Source organism: Bemisia tabaci, chromosome 4, assembly GCF_918797505.1.
Source record: "Bemisia tabaci chromosome 4, PGI_BMITA_v3".
In the NCBI taxonomy this organism is placed as follows: Eukaryota; Metazoa; Arthropoda; class Insecta; order Hemiptera; family Aleyrodidae; genus Bemisia; species Bemisia tabaci.
The window spans coordinates 19,507,618-19,523,542 of NC_092796.1; the positions used below are offsets into that span (position 1 = coordinate 19,507,618).

General features: G+C 39.5%; 2 protein-coding genes across 4 annotated transcripts in view; one reads left to right on the forward strand and one right to left on the reverse strand.

The window, feature by feature from the left end:
• Positions 1 to 1,327, reverse strand: part of unc80 (unc80, NALCN channel complex subunit) — a 71,202-nt gene extending 69,875 nt beyond the window's left edge. For all 3 annotated transcript variants that reach the window (XM_019040911.2, XM_019040910.2, XM_019040909.2), the window contains exon 1: positions 1,200 to 1,327. The gene's annotated coding sequence lies outside the window, so the exon portion shown is untranslated. The remainder of the gene's footprint in view (positions 1 to 1,199) is intronic.
• Positions 1,328 to 4,878: 3,551 nt separating this feature from the next.
• Positions 4,879 to 15,925, forward strand: part of LOC109030106 (thrombospondin type-1 domain-containing protein 7B) — a 49,991-nt gene continuing 38,944 nt past the window's right edge. Inside the window, exons 1-5 of the mRNA XM_019040905.2 lie at positions 4,879 to 5,120; positions 7,589 to 7,751; positions 12,168 to 12,362; positions 13,588 to 13,715; positions 15,610 to 15,807. Of these exons, the coding sequence (XP_018896450.2) occupies positions 7,640 to 7,751; positions 12,168 to 12,362; positions 13,588 to 13,715; positions 15,610 to 15,807 (633 nt within the window). The 5' untranslated portion in view covers positions 4,879 to 5,120; positions 7,589 to 7,639. The remainder of the gene's footprint in view (positions 5,121 to 7,588; positions 7,752 to 12,167; positions 12,363 to 13,587; positions 13,716 to 15,609; positions 15,808 to 15,925) is intronic.

Consider the following 15,925-nt stretch of genomic DNA (forward strand, 5'->3'; position numbering starts at 1 on the left):
ACCCAAAGGCTCATGGTTACATAACCGTTGCTTGATATTTTAGTACTTGTGGCTCTGTAATGATTCGTTAGCCAAAAGAATCAGTTGCGAGTGTTTAATATGTGATTACAATCCAGATATTTAATCGTTACAAAAATACACAAAAATATCCCGAATAATCTAACTAAAAACACGAGAAAATGGGTAACCGATGCTAAAAAAAACAAACAGGAAGCCTGGGACTTTCCGGATGTATTCAACCCCCTCCTCGACAAGGAAATAAAAAATACGAAAAATTATAAAAATCAAGACCCTTAGTCCCTTATACAATCTTTACAGTAATACAAAAAAATAGCCCGAATAATTCAACTAAAAACACAGGAAAATCGGTAACTGAGGCTAAAAAATGAACCTAAAGCCTGGGATGTTTTGGGGGTGGTTTCAACCCACTCCTCTACCAGAAAATAAAAAATAAAAATAATTATAAAAATCCCTCAGACCCCCATTCGTGATAACAAAATCTTAATTGTTACATGGAGGTAATAATTTTAAGCTACTGTGTCTGAAAAGTTACTTGAATTTTAACATTCTACATATTTAATAGCATAAAATATACATAAATGGGACATACATAAATGGGAAATAAAAAATAAAAAAAGTATAAAAATCAAGACCCTTAGACTCCCATTCGTGATAACAAAATCTGAATCGTTACACGACGGTATTATACTTTTAAACAACTGTTTCTAAAGTGTTACTTGAATTTTATCATTCTATAAATTTAATAAAATAAAATATAAATAAATAAGGAAATTATAATAAAAAAAATTATGAAAATAAAGGCCCTTAGACCCCATTTGTGATAACAAAATCTTAATCGTTACATGGAGGTACTACTTTTAAGCAACTGTTTCTGGAGTGTTACTTGAATTTTATCATTCTATAAATTTAATAACATAAAATATACATAAATAAGGAAATAAAAAATAACAAAAAGTATAAAAATCAAGACCCTTAGACCCCCATTTGTGATAACAAAATCTTAATCGTTACATGGAGGTAATACTTTTAAGCAACTGTTTCTAAAGTGTTACTTGAATTTCAACATTCTATATATTAAATGAAAATTATTTCTCGTGCTATGTACATACTGCTCAGGGGATTAAATCCAGGCGAGTAGGATTCCCCGACGGGATCGTCAGGAATTTGAGTGTGCTCACCTAGTTTCGGAGTGGGACGGACGGAGACGCGGGCTGCGACGGGTGCGTGGAGCGCGGAGGCGGGAGTCACTGAGAGTGTCCCGTTCCCGCTACCGTTCCCGGAGTCCCGTTCCCTCCAGTCCGCGCTCCAGACTCGGGGAGCATCGATCCCGAGATCATGTGACTCGCGCTCGCAGGGATGCTGCGCCGCTACTACCCCCCGAGCACCCCCTCCCCCCTTCCAACGACCCGCGCGCGATCGACTCGCGCGTCGAGAGTGATGCGTCGGATCGCGAGTGCTCTATCTTCGAGAGCTCACGTGCGATCGAGGTAAGAGGAACGTGCGCCCGTCCTAAGGGTCGAGCTAAGGAAGAGTACCGTAAAAACCACCGGGGTTGTCTAATTTTCTTCGAAAAACAACGAATTTTCGGAAAAATTTGTGAATATTTTTAGTTCAATTTTTCGGAGGATTTTATTTGAATGTTGATCTGAAAAATCTGAAAATTTCAAGGAGAAATAACAAAACTTTTTTCAAAAATAAATATTTTCTAAGAGGAAATTTGGTGACATTCGAATGCTCAAACGGCGTTTTTACTCAGCACAGCAGCATTCATGGTCGTTTGTTGAACGGCTCCTTTGAACCCTTATAGATTCCCAAGCCGGGTCAACTTGACCCGAGGCTTGTTAAAAACACGTGTCACACGCGGGTCGTATGGGGCCGGTATATTTACATTATACGAGCTGTAGATATATTTGTAAGTATCCGGATACATAAAAAAAAAATCAGATATCTGATTGAAAAAAAAGAGAAAAAAATCGGGTTTCAACACAGCCGAAGATGGATAGGCGTAGTTGGGACTCGTTTTTAAACTTTTCTCCCGAATCTGAGAGACAAAACATTAGCAGCATAGAGCGGAGTTTTGCGAGTTCATGCCTCGCGCCAAAGCGCCTTCAATTTGTCAGACGCAACACGGACATCCATCAAGCACGAATAGTTGTATCTCTGCGCCGTCAGCAACGCGCTTCCTTTCCTTTCCTCAATTTTCAAATTGCGCTTGTTTCCGTTTGTCCTATTTCTAGTAGTGCTTCAAGGGCCATTTGAGCATTACAGCTGAGGAAGGGCGAGATTCAATCGGGCTCCAATTTGCTCTGAATGAAATTTTGAGAACAGCCCGTAGATTAAACTTACAAAGGCACGAAGGAAAATCTCAGTAAAGCATCAACAACTAGCGTGAGGCGAAAAGAATAATAAATCTTTTCCTGTTCGCTTTTCACCCCCATTTCGGGGAGGAGGAATGTAATAAAACTTAGTCATCGCGCGCTCTCTTTGATGTCAACAGTCAAGCTATCTACCGAAGTGAGCTGAAACTTCTCTCCCTGGAGTTAACACCCCTTCAATTTTTAGTGCCACGTCCCTCAGCAAGAGAGCGCCAGTAGTCTTGAATGACGTTGAGCTGTTGAATCCACAGGTATCGCTCAAATATTTGGATCGTATTTCTTCGACCTGGACTTCATTTTGCAAGAATAATTAAAATTCTGCTAAGATTGTACAGTATTTTTACCTTGCAAAAAACCTGAATGATTCAGCAGCTTCTATAGATCTAGGATCCATATTTTGCAGTTAATTTTGTATACTCTGAGAAGCTATACGATCATAGCAAAACTGCAATGGTACCTAGTAGATTCTTGTTGAAAAAGGTAAGGCATTCTACGGTGCTTCTTTTTTCCTTCCTCTTCTTCTTCTTCTTCTTCAATATCCGACCGTACATTTACTATGCTAAAATAGCAAACGATTATCAATATAGGAAACGACGATACGATCAGGAAATGAAAGGTAAGTTTGCCCATACATCGATGGCAAAACTATAGAAAATACTTGGAATCTTGGTTTGCGACGTTACATATTTCCTGTCAAATTCCATTTTTAATTTCTTACAGTAGGGCGTCGTTATTGCACGATTAGCGAGAAGTCCGTGACTAAAGTCACGTTAAAGCTCTCTCTACCCGTTTAATAAAAAGCTGTGTGCATTCTAAATGAGCGTGCCACTTTACGATGATAATACTTATCGATCATTTGAGTGCTCGGAGCCGAAAAAATTTTGAAGGCCTCAAGAGCAATTTTGAACTTTTCCTACCGCAAAGTTGGTTGAAGAACAATTTCAAAAACGGCAGAAACCTCATTCGCAGATATTTTGAAAAATTCTCACATTTTCTGAGGGGAGCCAAGCAGACTTCTAGGAGTGCGGAATCATCCGATTCCGCCCATGATAAGAGAGATAAATAAAGATAAATTCTTTCAGAGAAAAAATGTGAACTGCTTCCAAAAATAAGGAAAATAGTTCATGAGAGGTACAAAGTGACACAATTTAAACTTGCTACCACTCTATGTACATAATATATTCGTGCTTTTCAAAGACCGTGACAACTTTTTGTTTCCTCAGTTTGGTAATGGTATCAGACATCATTTCCCTGCTTCCTTCTTCAAACAAAACACATGATATAGTCTACCATGAACTGTATATTTTTTAAAACATGAAAAGTTTTGTGCACTTTTTATGCGCAATAAGCATCTTGAGTTGCTTACAAAAAATAATTTCAGAATAAACTTGATCCATGTGATGTAAAACTCAATCGGATCATTTCTTAAACGGAACAGAATATCTTTGAAAATTGAAGGCAGCGATTAATTTTAACTAAACAATTATTAATTGATTGGTGGGTTTGTCAACCAATCAATGAGCGGAGCGGCATCAAGAAGAATGATCTTAAATGCATGCCACATTGCCTAATTTTCCTTCAAAGTTTGATTTTTTTACATGAAAACTGAGCAATATTCTACTTCAAAATCCCGTGAATATAATCTTTATTCTCTCTGCAAGAAACTCATACAGAATACCAAAACCTAAAATTGCTGAGTTAGGTATCTGGTAAAAAAAATAAAACGTGAGAGCAAATTATGCAACATGAAAGGCACTTATTCCGATTCTCGTAGAATCCGTAAAAAATGTAAAAATATAACTTATAAATCCTAAAAAAAACTTAAACGTAAAATCTGATAATTTGAACAGGAATTAAATAAAACACCAGATTGCACTAATGCCACGCAATATATACGAAATATATTTGACCATAACATATTTGGACCGCACTAAGCAGAAAGGAACCAAGCCACACCAGCTGTTGCCAAATTTCATTGGGCAATTTAATTTTTTACATGAAAACGGTTATGCGGATTTTTGTGCAAAATTCAGTGTATTTCCTGTACAACACGAAGAAAATTTCTTAAAATTTTTAAAAGAATCCGTACAAACGTTCTTTTGTAAAAAACTGTAAATATCCAGTTAAATTTGTCAATAGCCAACGTGGCTTGGTTCCTTTCAGCTAAACTCGGTCCATTTCCAGCAGACGAAAAAAAAAGTAAGCATCTACAAAAGAAAACACACGGTGCGCGCTGAGAGAGGGAAAAGACCACAGACTGGCGCGATGCGCGAGCGAACCACAACTCGCGCGGGAGTCGGGATCGCGCAAAGGCGAGCGCGGCGAAGGCAAACGCAAAGGCAAAGGCAAAGCGGGAAAAAGCCAGCGAATGGCGGGAGCAGCTGCCCCCGCCCGCGCCGACGGTGGGAAGTCGAAAGCGTCCGCGAAGGGCGTAGTTACGTCGCCATGGCAACGCTGATTGATCGATATGCCCCGCGCGCGACCAATTTCCCAGAATCACACTTTCGGGCTCGCGGGTTCATCTCAAAAATCATCAGGTACGACTCCCCAGTTATTCATGGATGAGTGTCCGGGACCGAGATCGCTCCACGAACCGAGCTTGCCGTGACTCCGTCCTCGAAGGGCGGGCTGCCGACCACGGAAATGCCCTCTTCGGCCGTCCCAAGTCGCGTTAGTGTGCTTTCAGACGAGTGTCACCGTAATGGTGAGGATCCCTGAAATAGTGTAAGTATATTCTCAGCCCTATAAATAACCTCAGCGACGAGTGCTCCCTGTATTGTGCTCTCATTGGGTGGGAGGCGAGATCCGAATCATGGGCGGACAAAACGCACCCGAGATTTTTATCATCGTGAATTTCAGAGTATTTTTACGCGTCCAGCATTTTATCCTTCTTATCTATTGAATGTGACACGAGAAAGATTCAGCTATTGAGAGTTGATTCGTTTTATGGAGGATAAAGGTTGAGGAGAGATAATTAATTCCTTTTTGTCGCTTGTTGTTGAACGCACCATTTTATGCGCAATCCTTTGTACAGAAACATGGTGCAAAAATTGCCAGTCAAATGTTGATTTCCTCTCAGTCTCTATGTTGTTACTGAAAGTCAGAGGCAAATCATTATTCTCGCATTCTTCTTCTTTTGCTTGCAAGTCTCATTTTCTACTACACTGTAAACCTGATTGCGAAAATTTAACCAATTTACAAGCTCAAATCGCCTCTTTGACAAAATTACATCATATTGTTTAGCATGTTCAATGTTCACTCTACCTACTATAATTCTTTTTAAATCTAATCGATGGGAAATACAGCGCAAAACTAACTTCCCTTCATGTCCATGGCTATGCAATCAAATAAACTAGGGTGTTGTGATTTTTGTGTCAAACATTTTGTTCTCTATGCACAAAAGAGCGTATATCGGGCTAAGAAAACAAAATAAAAGTTATTTGAATTGCAAGTGGAGGCTTAATAGTGATGCCATGATTGAAAAAAAACATTGGAGGTGATAGAGCATGCAGCACCTGACAATAGTAATTTGATTTCACATTTGCAGAAGACTAAAATCATCCGTAGGAAGACTTTAATATTTTTCTGTTATAGTATTTCTGCCCAATTAAAATGTATTTCAGTCTGGTCGAGTGTGATGAAAATTACGCAGTATAGTCAAGTTGTAGCACCCATATCGAGTAATATCATACATTTTTCTAATTTCTCAGTTATTGAATCTTCATAACGACGAAATTATGGTGCGTAAATGTACCGACGAGCGTTTTCGCTCCTAAGCATAATAAATTTTGGAACGATGTAACATAAATCAGGCAGAAAATAGAAGGAAAAAACAAATCAACAAAAACATAGCAATTTGAGAGTTATCGAATGGAATAATTGTTGTTCGGAAAGTTCTCTGCCAAAGTTCCAAAGAGCTCTCGATACTTTCTAACTGTAATTACATGTTTCAACTTTTAATGTTGATGATGTAAATCATTTAAAGAATCCTGTTCAGAGGACAATGAAGTCTCATTGTGTAATAAATATCGACCTCCGAGACTTCAAAACATCGATAATAGTTCGGATAGGTAACTATTCCACCTCACAGAATGAGATTTTGCCTTCACGGTAAAATGAAGGCGATCTGTTTTACATTCGTCCGAAACTGTCAGCTTAGAGCGTGCTAGTGGGAATTTTAACCCAACGTTCCTCTTTTTCCAGACCTATTACTTTGGAATCGACATAATTGTGACGCAGCAAAGCCAAATGTGCCTTAAGCTGAAAACTCAAATTGGACATATTTCTGCCAAGCAGAACTACCTACCTATGTGCATTAAGACATGAGCCCTGAGACCCATAATGATATATTCATAACAGGGCTCACGCCATAATGCAAATAGTTCCGTTTGGCTGAAATACGTCCAAATTTTTGTTCAGTAGAGCGAATAGACCGGTTTGAGATCTAAACTATCAATTTCCAGTCTTCCATGCTAATCACTTGCTAACACTCTAAGAACACTGGGTCAAAGTTTCAGGCCGTAATTTGCATAATTAATGATGTTGTTAGAGTTTGAAGTGACTCGTTCCTCAAGCTAGCAAGAGCAGCGGTACACTGTAATAGTAGTTTTCCTGAATTCCTTGTTTTTAACCTCGAACTTTTTTTTCAAGTGCTTTATTAGCTTGTATTTCGATTCGTAACCTGCAGCCATCTATATGTACTATTTAGTGTCCTTACACATCATCGCGGGGTTGGTACATTCATACTCTCGGCTTTCAAACTTTCAGGGATTGCGGCTGAGTAGAATATGTTACTATGCAGACCTACTCGTCAGTTCCGTGGAAATGTGTTACCACTACCGGGATTCGAACCCGGGACCTATTGAGTTACAGTCAGACCACTAGGCCAACCTGGCTGGCCGACCTCGAATTTTGAGTTGCCGTCACAGGGTCCTTACATAGAATTTTCGGGTGAAAGACGCAGAATTAAGCCTGTAACCTACGTAATTGTTACAGCATTTTCCTCATTTTCCAACTTTAAGACACATTTTTACTGCTGCGTCACAATTAATTATCGAAACTGACTAGTTGTCAAAGGACTGAAAAAAGCTGGCGTTTGAGTAGAAGATTGGATATAGAGTTTCTTAAGATGTTACTTAGAGTGGAAGATGTGTTATGTTTAACCAGGCCATGTTTATTTTGTCTGTTTGCAGGATGAAGTGATACGAGAGCAGTACAGTAAACGATACCGTCGCAAATTTGAAATGGATCTCTTCCTATTAAGTGTACAAATAGTATCATTGTTAAGTTTATATGAAACCAAGGCCGTCCATGAACCAAAGTATCTAAGCACACTCAAATACAAATGGAAAACAAGTAAGTCACCGAGGATTTATTCTCTGCAAGAGAGAAATATAAAGATACATTGCAGGAAACTTCCATGGCCTTCAACAATATCCACCCAGTTCTATGATTTATGATCTAATTGGTTTATTTGCATTACCGCGCCATTCAGATATTATCTGAGTATTATTATCTGATCTAAGTATACTATAAGCGTGACAGAATCTTGATGCTGAGGGAACCGTGTCCACCCAAGAGGAATCTCTTGGGTTGCATCTCTGAAGCACGCACAAGAAAATTAAATCGAAGATTGCCTCCTGTAGATCTTCGATTTCCTCCTCCTTGACGCCTACTTTGATACACTGAACCAGTGTCGATTCTTGAAAGATGGCAACACAATTTTTCCTCCATTTAAATGTATGTAAAACAATCGATTCTTGACGAGGCAGCTTGCCTCACCTAAAATCGATATTTTTAATGGATTTAAATGGAAGATGAAACAGTGTAACCAACTTTCAGGAATCGCGACTAAACTGTCTTCACGGGCGTAGCTGAGAAGATCCTGAGGGAAGGGGGCTCTAGATCCTTAGATGACTGTCTTAGAAAAGTTATGAGCGCATCCAATGTAAATACTTTTTCGGATGATTGGTTTATTTCCAGTAGTCAGTTTAATCCACATTGATTTTAGTTTTTAAGTGAGAGGGGAGTTCGAATTGACTGTTTTAAAGTAAATCGCAATGAATCAATTCCCATTTTACTGATTGATTTTGGACATGTTTGACATGATGAACGTGTTCTGTATGGTTGCTGAAGATTCATACCTCGTGGTAGCTTAATTTGTCCTCTATGTAGGAGCGTATCAGAAGTTATAGAAAAAAAAAGAAAGGAAAAAAAGAGTTCGTTGGATATTGGGCATCCTTTGAGACTCTAAATCCCTGATCAAGCTGTCAAGTACTTTCTCGTTAGAAATATACTAGGTATGAAGGTCAACCGAGCGTACCGTATAGAATCTTGTCTTGATTGATCAATAATAAGCAGTTCAGGAAATAGAATACGTACGGGATACTAACTTTTACAGTTAGGTTTCTACGTCTTATAACTATGGTGATATTGCTCCATTTAAAACACAATATTCAAGCCGCTATACGCCTGACGCATTGGTGCATACGACGCTTTTCTCGACTGTGGTCTCATCGATCGATAGTCAAGTAATGCACTTAGCACAAGTTGTATTATACATGCATCATTGATAGAACCCAGGTGCAAGAGGTACGGGAACCCGGTGTGTAATAGCGTATTGTGCGAAGTGACGTAATTCTCCATGTTTTTCAAAAAGCTCGCCTCTATTAGACCTAGATGCAGGGATTTACAGTTTGGGCAGATCGTGATATTTTTCGTTTATTATTACACAATCACATAACGATCGAGCTAAGAAATTATCAATGCCAGAGTTGCGGAACTTTTGGATCCATGATGACCCTAAGTTTGCTCTTCGTTTTATCGTGTTTTAAATATTTAACCATTACGACACGACTCTGTAACAAGTGTAGCTAGACTGCTAGAGGCAAGTACAGATTCTTCTTTCTACAGGAATAGAAAAGAGAAAATTATGGAGCCATCTTGGTGCACCATTTTTTCACAAACAGAAACAGATGACAAGAATAGAGGGCATAACATTGCTTTTCTTGGCTTGTAGGTCAGAATTTGCATTGATGGGCAGTTTATACTATTGTCCTGACCTGATCGATTATTCGGACTGGCTGAAACTGCAAAGCCTGTGCAAATTTCATCATCATCAATGAATTAACGGCCTATTTTTTCGAGTCCCATTGGAAATTCTAAGAAAAAGACAAACAATTATAAGAACTGATACTAATAGAAAAAATAATTAGTTTTAACACCAGTTTCGTTGCTTTGCAATGCATCGGGGGAGAAAGTGTCAGACCGCGTATCGAAGTTGGCGATTTTCCGGTTTGGTATTCGGTTGTATTTTACTTTCCTAGAGAAGGCCTGATCATCGTATATGCAATCAAATCTTACTCTATCATACAAAATCAAGAGAGTAACTTGTGAAACATATTACCTGAGGCGCAAAGCTTGTCGGCAAAGCCCCTTAGTTCAGTTTGATTTTCCTCCGTTTCCTCGATGATATGCCCTGAATACTTCGCGTGGAAATTCTAGAAATAAGTTTTTTAAAAGAAGAAGATAAAAATACCTTGAACGTTTTTAAACACCGCAACTGAAATTACTGGTTCGGTGGTTCCACCATTGGCATATCAGTGTCATCAGTAATGTACAATGCAGAAAATTTCGCTCTTGAGAAACCGTTTAAATTGTTACCATACAATAACATACACCTTTAAAAAAATGGAAGTAGTGGATTCTCGAGCCAAAGTTTCCATTATTGTCACCAAAAGTCTGGGGAAATTGTCTTTGTCACAAACTGATGGCGAGTAGACGACAGCGGCGTGGCGTGAATTGCGATATATCGATTGTTATGCCATTTAAACCTATGGGAAAGGATCGATAAACAGGGTGTTCGCAGCGGACACCTTAATAATCGATTCTTTACCATAGGTTTAAATGACATAACAATCGATAAATCGCAATTCACGCCACGCCACTGAGTAGACGCACGAGTCGCAGAGACAGTAAGTTGGAGATGTAGCCCAAGTCTCGGGCTGGTTTTCACGACCTCTCCGAGCTTGGTAGCAGAAAATTCAGGAGACGGTGCTGCGCTGATGATGGGTCCAATCAGACCCCCAACGCGTCTGCAGTTGCCTTCCTGAATGATTGTAACTAGTGTTGCACCAAACAGCGCACTATGGTCCAAAACTCAAGAATAGGAAGAAATAAGTTGGATAATGACTGAGAGATAACGAAAGTTTCGTAACTGATGTTTTTTAGTCGCTAATTTCGAATTTCATGTCAAATTTCCTACATTTTAACATTTGCAGCGCGGTCGGCGTGCTGCCAGCTCGAAACGCGCACCGACGCCTACAAACCTAACTGGATACTTCAAGCATTACGCAATGCGTGAAGTAGACGCCTACAAACCTAACCGGATACTTCAAGCATTACGCAATGCGTGAAGTAGACGCCTACAAACCTAACTGGATACTTCAAGCATTACGCAATGCGTGAAGTAGTCCTTTAGGTTTGTATGCGCCAGTGAGCGTTTTGCGCTGGCAGCACGGCAGCGTGTCTGCGTGCAACTGACCTAGCACTGACGTATGAGTAAAGCGTGGATTTATGTTAGATGTGTTCTTGGGACCAATTGAAAAAAAAGAAAAAGAAGGAAAATATGTGTATGTTAAGAATAATCCTTTCCACCTTTCACGATGGTGCTCCAGGTTGCTCTCGGAGGAGCACTCCTAGGATTCCCTTACCTTGATTCATGAGAATATCTATCCATTAGGGGCCGTCCACAAGTTACGTGAGACACTTTTTCCGATTTTTACACCCCCCTCCCCTCCCTAAGGCACTTGTAAAGCTAGCCTAGACCCCCCCCCCTCCTAAATAATTACGTAAGGCTAGCCAGACCCCCCTTCTATCGTTTAAATGCATAATTTAATAAAAAAATGGTGTTGAAACAAATCGGTATTGTTTCAAACATTACTAGTCGCTGGTGGGAGATCATAAAGAATAACAGTTGTATTGAAAAAATAACCAGTTTTTAAATTCAAAAAGTGCAGAAAAAATTATATTTTAACAATTTCCCTCATTTTCCCTTCTTCTCAATAATAAGCGTTTGGCTTACGTAAGGCTGCGCTTGACCCTCCCCCCTGTAAGGCACCTCTTGACCCACTCCCTCCAGGTGCTTTACGTAATTTGTGGACGGCCCCTTACCCATTACTCCTATGTTTGCTCTCAGAGGAAGCATTCCTACGTACACTGGACCGAATCAACGTGGGAGGTCGGACAAAATTTAGAAACTTTGAACGCTTATAACTCCGTTTATACAACACTTGAAGGTTTTGAAAGTGGTTTCATTGGTTTTCTCATGAAATTTTCTTCTAGAAGAACGTCTTTAAGTATAATATGAGACGAAATAATCATCAAAATTTGCAGTTTTCGTCAAAAATCTCAAGTCCGACCTCTCTAATTGACTCGATCCACTGTGCTACGTTTCAATTTTCTCGATCCACGCAGCGACTCACCTATTACCCTCCATACGAGTTGCTCTCCGAGGAGCATTCCCACATAACCTTGATCCATGTGCATGCTCATCTATCACTGTTCCTAAAACGGCACCATCGGTTGCTCCCACGAGAGCATTCTCGTGCTTCAATCACTTAAATCGGCGAGGATTTTCACAGATTCTGGGTCGCTCTCAGAGGAGCATTCCTGTGTTTCCTCTCCCGTTGATCCGGGGGTAATCCCATCTATTTGCGGCAGTGATTCCGGAAGTGGGCGACTAATGAAGATGCTGCTCGCGTCTGTTCGCAGGTGAATGGGGTGCATGCTACGTGCAGACGGGCTGCGGTCAAGGGCTCAAGGAGCGGGAGGTGTGGTGCGTGGAGCAGCGGGGCAATCGATCCACCGCCGCCTCCGCCGCCTCCACGACCGAGATCAGACTCTGCGACCCGGCGCTCGAGCCCCCGAGGACTCTCTCCTGCTTCATCGCCTGTCACCATCACAAAGGTGAGATCCGCCGCCCTAGCCGATACCCACACGACCCAGAACCACCGGCAACCAAATCCCAGATTATTTGATTAACTTAAAACTTTTTTGAAAACCGATTAAATAGCACTTACCTTCTTATTTTTCTCTACGCACTATGGCCATTTCGATGTCATACCAATGCAGTCACCTGAAGATGGGCGGCCTGCCCGCTCGAAATGGCCATAGTGCGTAGAGAACAATAAGAAAGTAAGAGCTATATAATCGGTTTTCAAAAAAGTTTTAAGTTAATCAAATAATTTGTTGGAAACAAAAGCAAATTGGAACATGGTATATAGATATATAAGGTTAGTTTTAGAAACTAGAAATAAGGTAACAAATAATAGGGTGCCAACCCCCACACAAACCGAAGTAGTAGCCACGGCTGGTTCCGGTCTCTTAGAAAATAGATAAATTATACTGTAATTACTTACATTTAAGATTATTGAAGTGTATTGTTAATTTCTGATTTTTGAGTACCATTTATAATAATCGTGTTATAACTATTTTCTTTGAATAAAAAAAAAAAAAAAAAAAAAAAAATCAAATAATTTGTGTAGTGCCGATAAAATTTTAAAAAATGTGCAATAAGCAACAACATAGCAAATCTCAGATGATTCTTCCAACGTGGCAACACTGTTTACTCTCCATTTAAAATCATCATGGGGGAGGGGCGAGGTGTGAATGGTCGATTATCGAGATTTTCCCATTTGAAGCTATGGTAAAGAATCGATTTTTAAGGTGTTCGCTGCGAATATTCAGTTTATCGATCCTTTTACAAAGGTTTAAATTGCAGATCAATCAATATATCGCAAAGCACGCCACGCCATTGGTGCGCTCCCTGGCTGCTACGCGGACCCAGGCCCCCGTGAGTTCAGAGCGCTCATAGCTATGATAAATGGACCGCGCTTATCAGAAAAAAAACTAAGCCACATCAGCTATTGCCAAATTCAACTGAGCAATTTGATTTTTTACAACAAATTGATTTGAAAATTTTGGAAAATTTGCTTTGTACTATGCCAAAAATTCACTGAAATTTGCACAAAAATCCTCAAAACCGTTTACACGGAAGAAATTAAACTGCCCAGTTAAATTGGGCAATAGCTAATGTCTTCACCGATTTATTAATTTTAGAAATCCGCCAAAACATTATAAATCTGTATTTTGAAATTAATCTATTAGCTAATCTCAATGTTTTCGATTTCAGAATACTTGACATGGAAAACGGATGACTGGAGTCCTTGCAAAATGTCAGAAAACCAACTTTCCGTGGACAGCAGCGGAGTTAGATCACGGAACGTATCTTGCGTTATCACGTCCGGTGAGAGTTCAATGGTAAGGTCCAAAAAATACATAAAATATGTTGATGCGAATTGAATAAAGTATAATATCAAAATAAAAATCTCTTTCGGGAAGTAATGAGATCGGAATGGAAAGAATGAGAAAAATACCCGAATGCCCCGACCGTCACTAAAACTGAGCGTAAATTCGATTTTCTATCAATCTTTTTGCAATATTTTTTGTTTGGAATTAAAAACACATTTCCAAACAATAAAATGAAATTTTCATTCACATTTCCAATGAAAAAGCACTTGATAATAAAGCAACGCTAACAGAGCACACTGAAAACCTTTGTAAAATTTTACGGAGAGTCAATGATCAAAAAGAGTGTTTTTATGCTTCGTGCAACAAATCTTAACGAATCTCTTTGAAAGGGAACACAGCGTTTGCTAGACATTGGAGGGATGTGTTTTCGATTCATACAATTTGATAAAATTTATTGCAAATTCATTTCTTGCCTCTAAATTTTGATTCTAAGTCAGATATGAAGCAATCAGTTTGTTATATTTCCGCGATTCAAATCACCTTCATTTAAGTTAAAAAAAAAAAAAAAAAAAACTGCGTGACACACAAAAAACTGAATACTTGACCGTCTCTTGATTGATCCAGTTATTTGTGTCAGGCAGTAATGAGATAATGATAAATATGAGGAATAATTCAGTTCAAAAGAAATAGAATAAACGGCCCAACATTTATTCACATAATTTATCTAGACGAGTCAACGGACACTCTCAAATTCTAATCAAACTAGTGCGACGTGGATACTAACGCCCGACGGCTTGAATACAACTATTCGTACTCGATGGATGTCCTGGTTGCATAGTCACGAAACTGAAGGCGCTCTGCGTTTCGTTGCGCTCATTACAGCTGACAGCTATGTATTATGTGGTAGCGCGTCACACAGACATGACCGCGGCGCGGTAAAATAAAACTGATACTTTTTATTATTTCAAGTTGAATAATACTTAAATTTAAATAAAGTAGTTAGTTAACTAACAAAAAAAAATAATTCTCCCACCAAGGACTACATTGTCTTAAACTTTTTTTTTTACTGAAACATTTCATTTTGGTGTTGTTAATTAACTATTAATAATGTAAAAATGGAAGTTTTGAGCTTTTTCGACTAATTGTGAATAAATTGGAATCGGATTAAAGATATTGAGATTGGAGGAAAGATAGTGGAACGATACTGGATTTAGAGTGAAGATATTGGAAGGATATTTGATTAGATGAAGGATATTGGATTCGATTTGGGACAGCGGGCTGCTTCCTATCTGATTGATGACAAGACGCTGCTTGTGGACGAGTGATGAATGAGTTAATTGCGACACTGAATTGAATTTTGCAGGTTAAAAGAGGGAAAAATGTTTTAAAATGAGACAAAATTTCCTCAAAAGTTCGAAAAATATCCTTAAATTGGCATTACTGCCCTTCAAACAAGTCTAATTAAAATACGAGACCTTGCTCTTTTCCCATCCGCGTCATCAAGCCGACACAACGCAACGTAGTGATAAGAGAGACTATATAATTGTACTCACTGTTTTTACGTGACCAACTTTTTGACAAGTCAATTCCTCGTTAAGGGGTCCACCTGCAACAAACATAATACATTGCGTTAGTCACATTTTCATTGGTGTGTGGTTGTTTCCCTGATCTGTCGTCTACCCTCATCGGGGGTACAACAATTGGACTACATTTTGCGATTAGGAATTGCAATTTCTAGCCCATCCTTAAAAACACTTAAGTGCTTGGGAAAACTAGTGGCACATACATCGTTTTTAAACTGAGCCAAATATTTTAGTTCAAAATTGCAAAACGCGGTTTAATTGTGGTTATTCCTTCCTCATAAGACATGATAATGTCAACTCATGCGCTTTGTGTGTTTCAGATCTCAGCCGTGGTGGACGACGAGAACTGTCTGGAAAAATTCCCGCGACCGGTGACCGAGGAGGACTGCGAGATCCCGTTGGCGCAGGACTGCGTGGTCACCGAACCGAGTGATTGGACGCCCTGCTGCGACGGCATACAATACCGCACTCTCAGCGTACTCATCCCGCCGGCCAATGGGGGACAACCCTGCCCAGAGGTAACCATCGTTCAGTATGAAAATATAAAAAGTGTTTGTGAGCAGAGGAATGTACATTCCTACGTCAAAGCGAGCAGACTTAAAAATGAGAAATTATGACATAGTTGAGTTAGTGTTG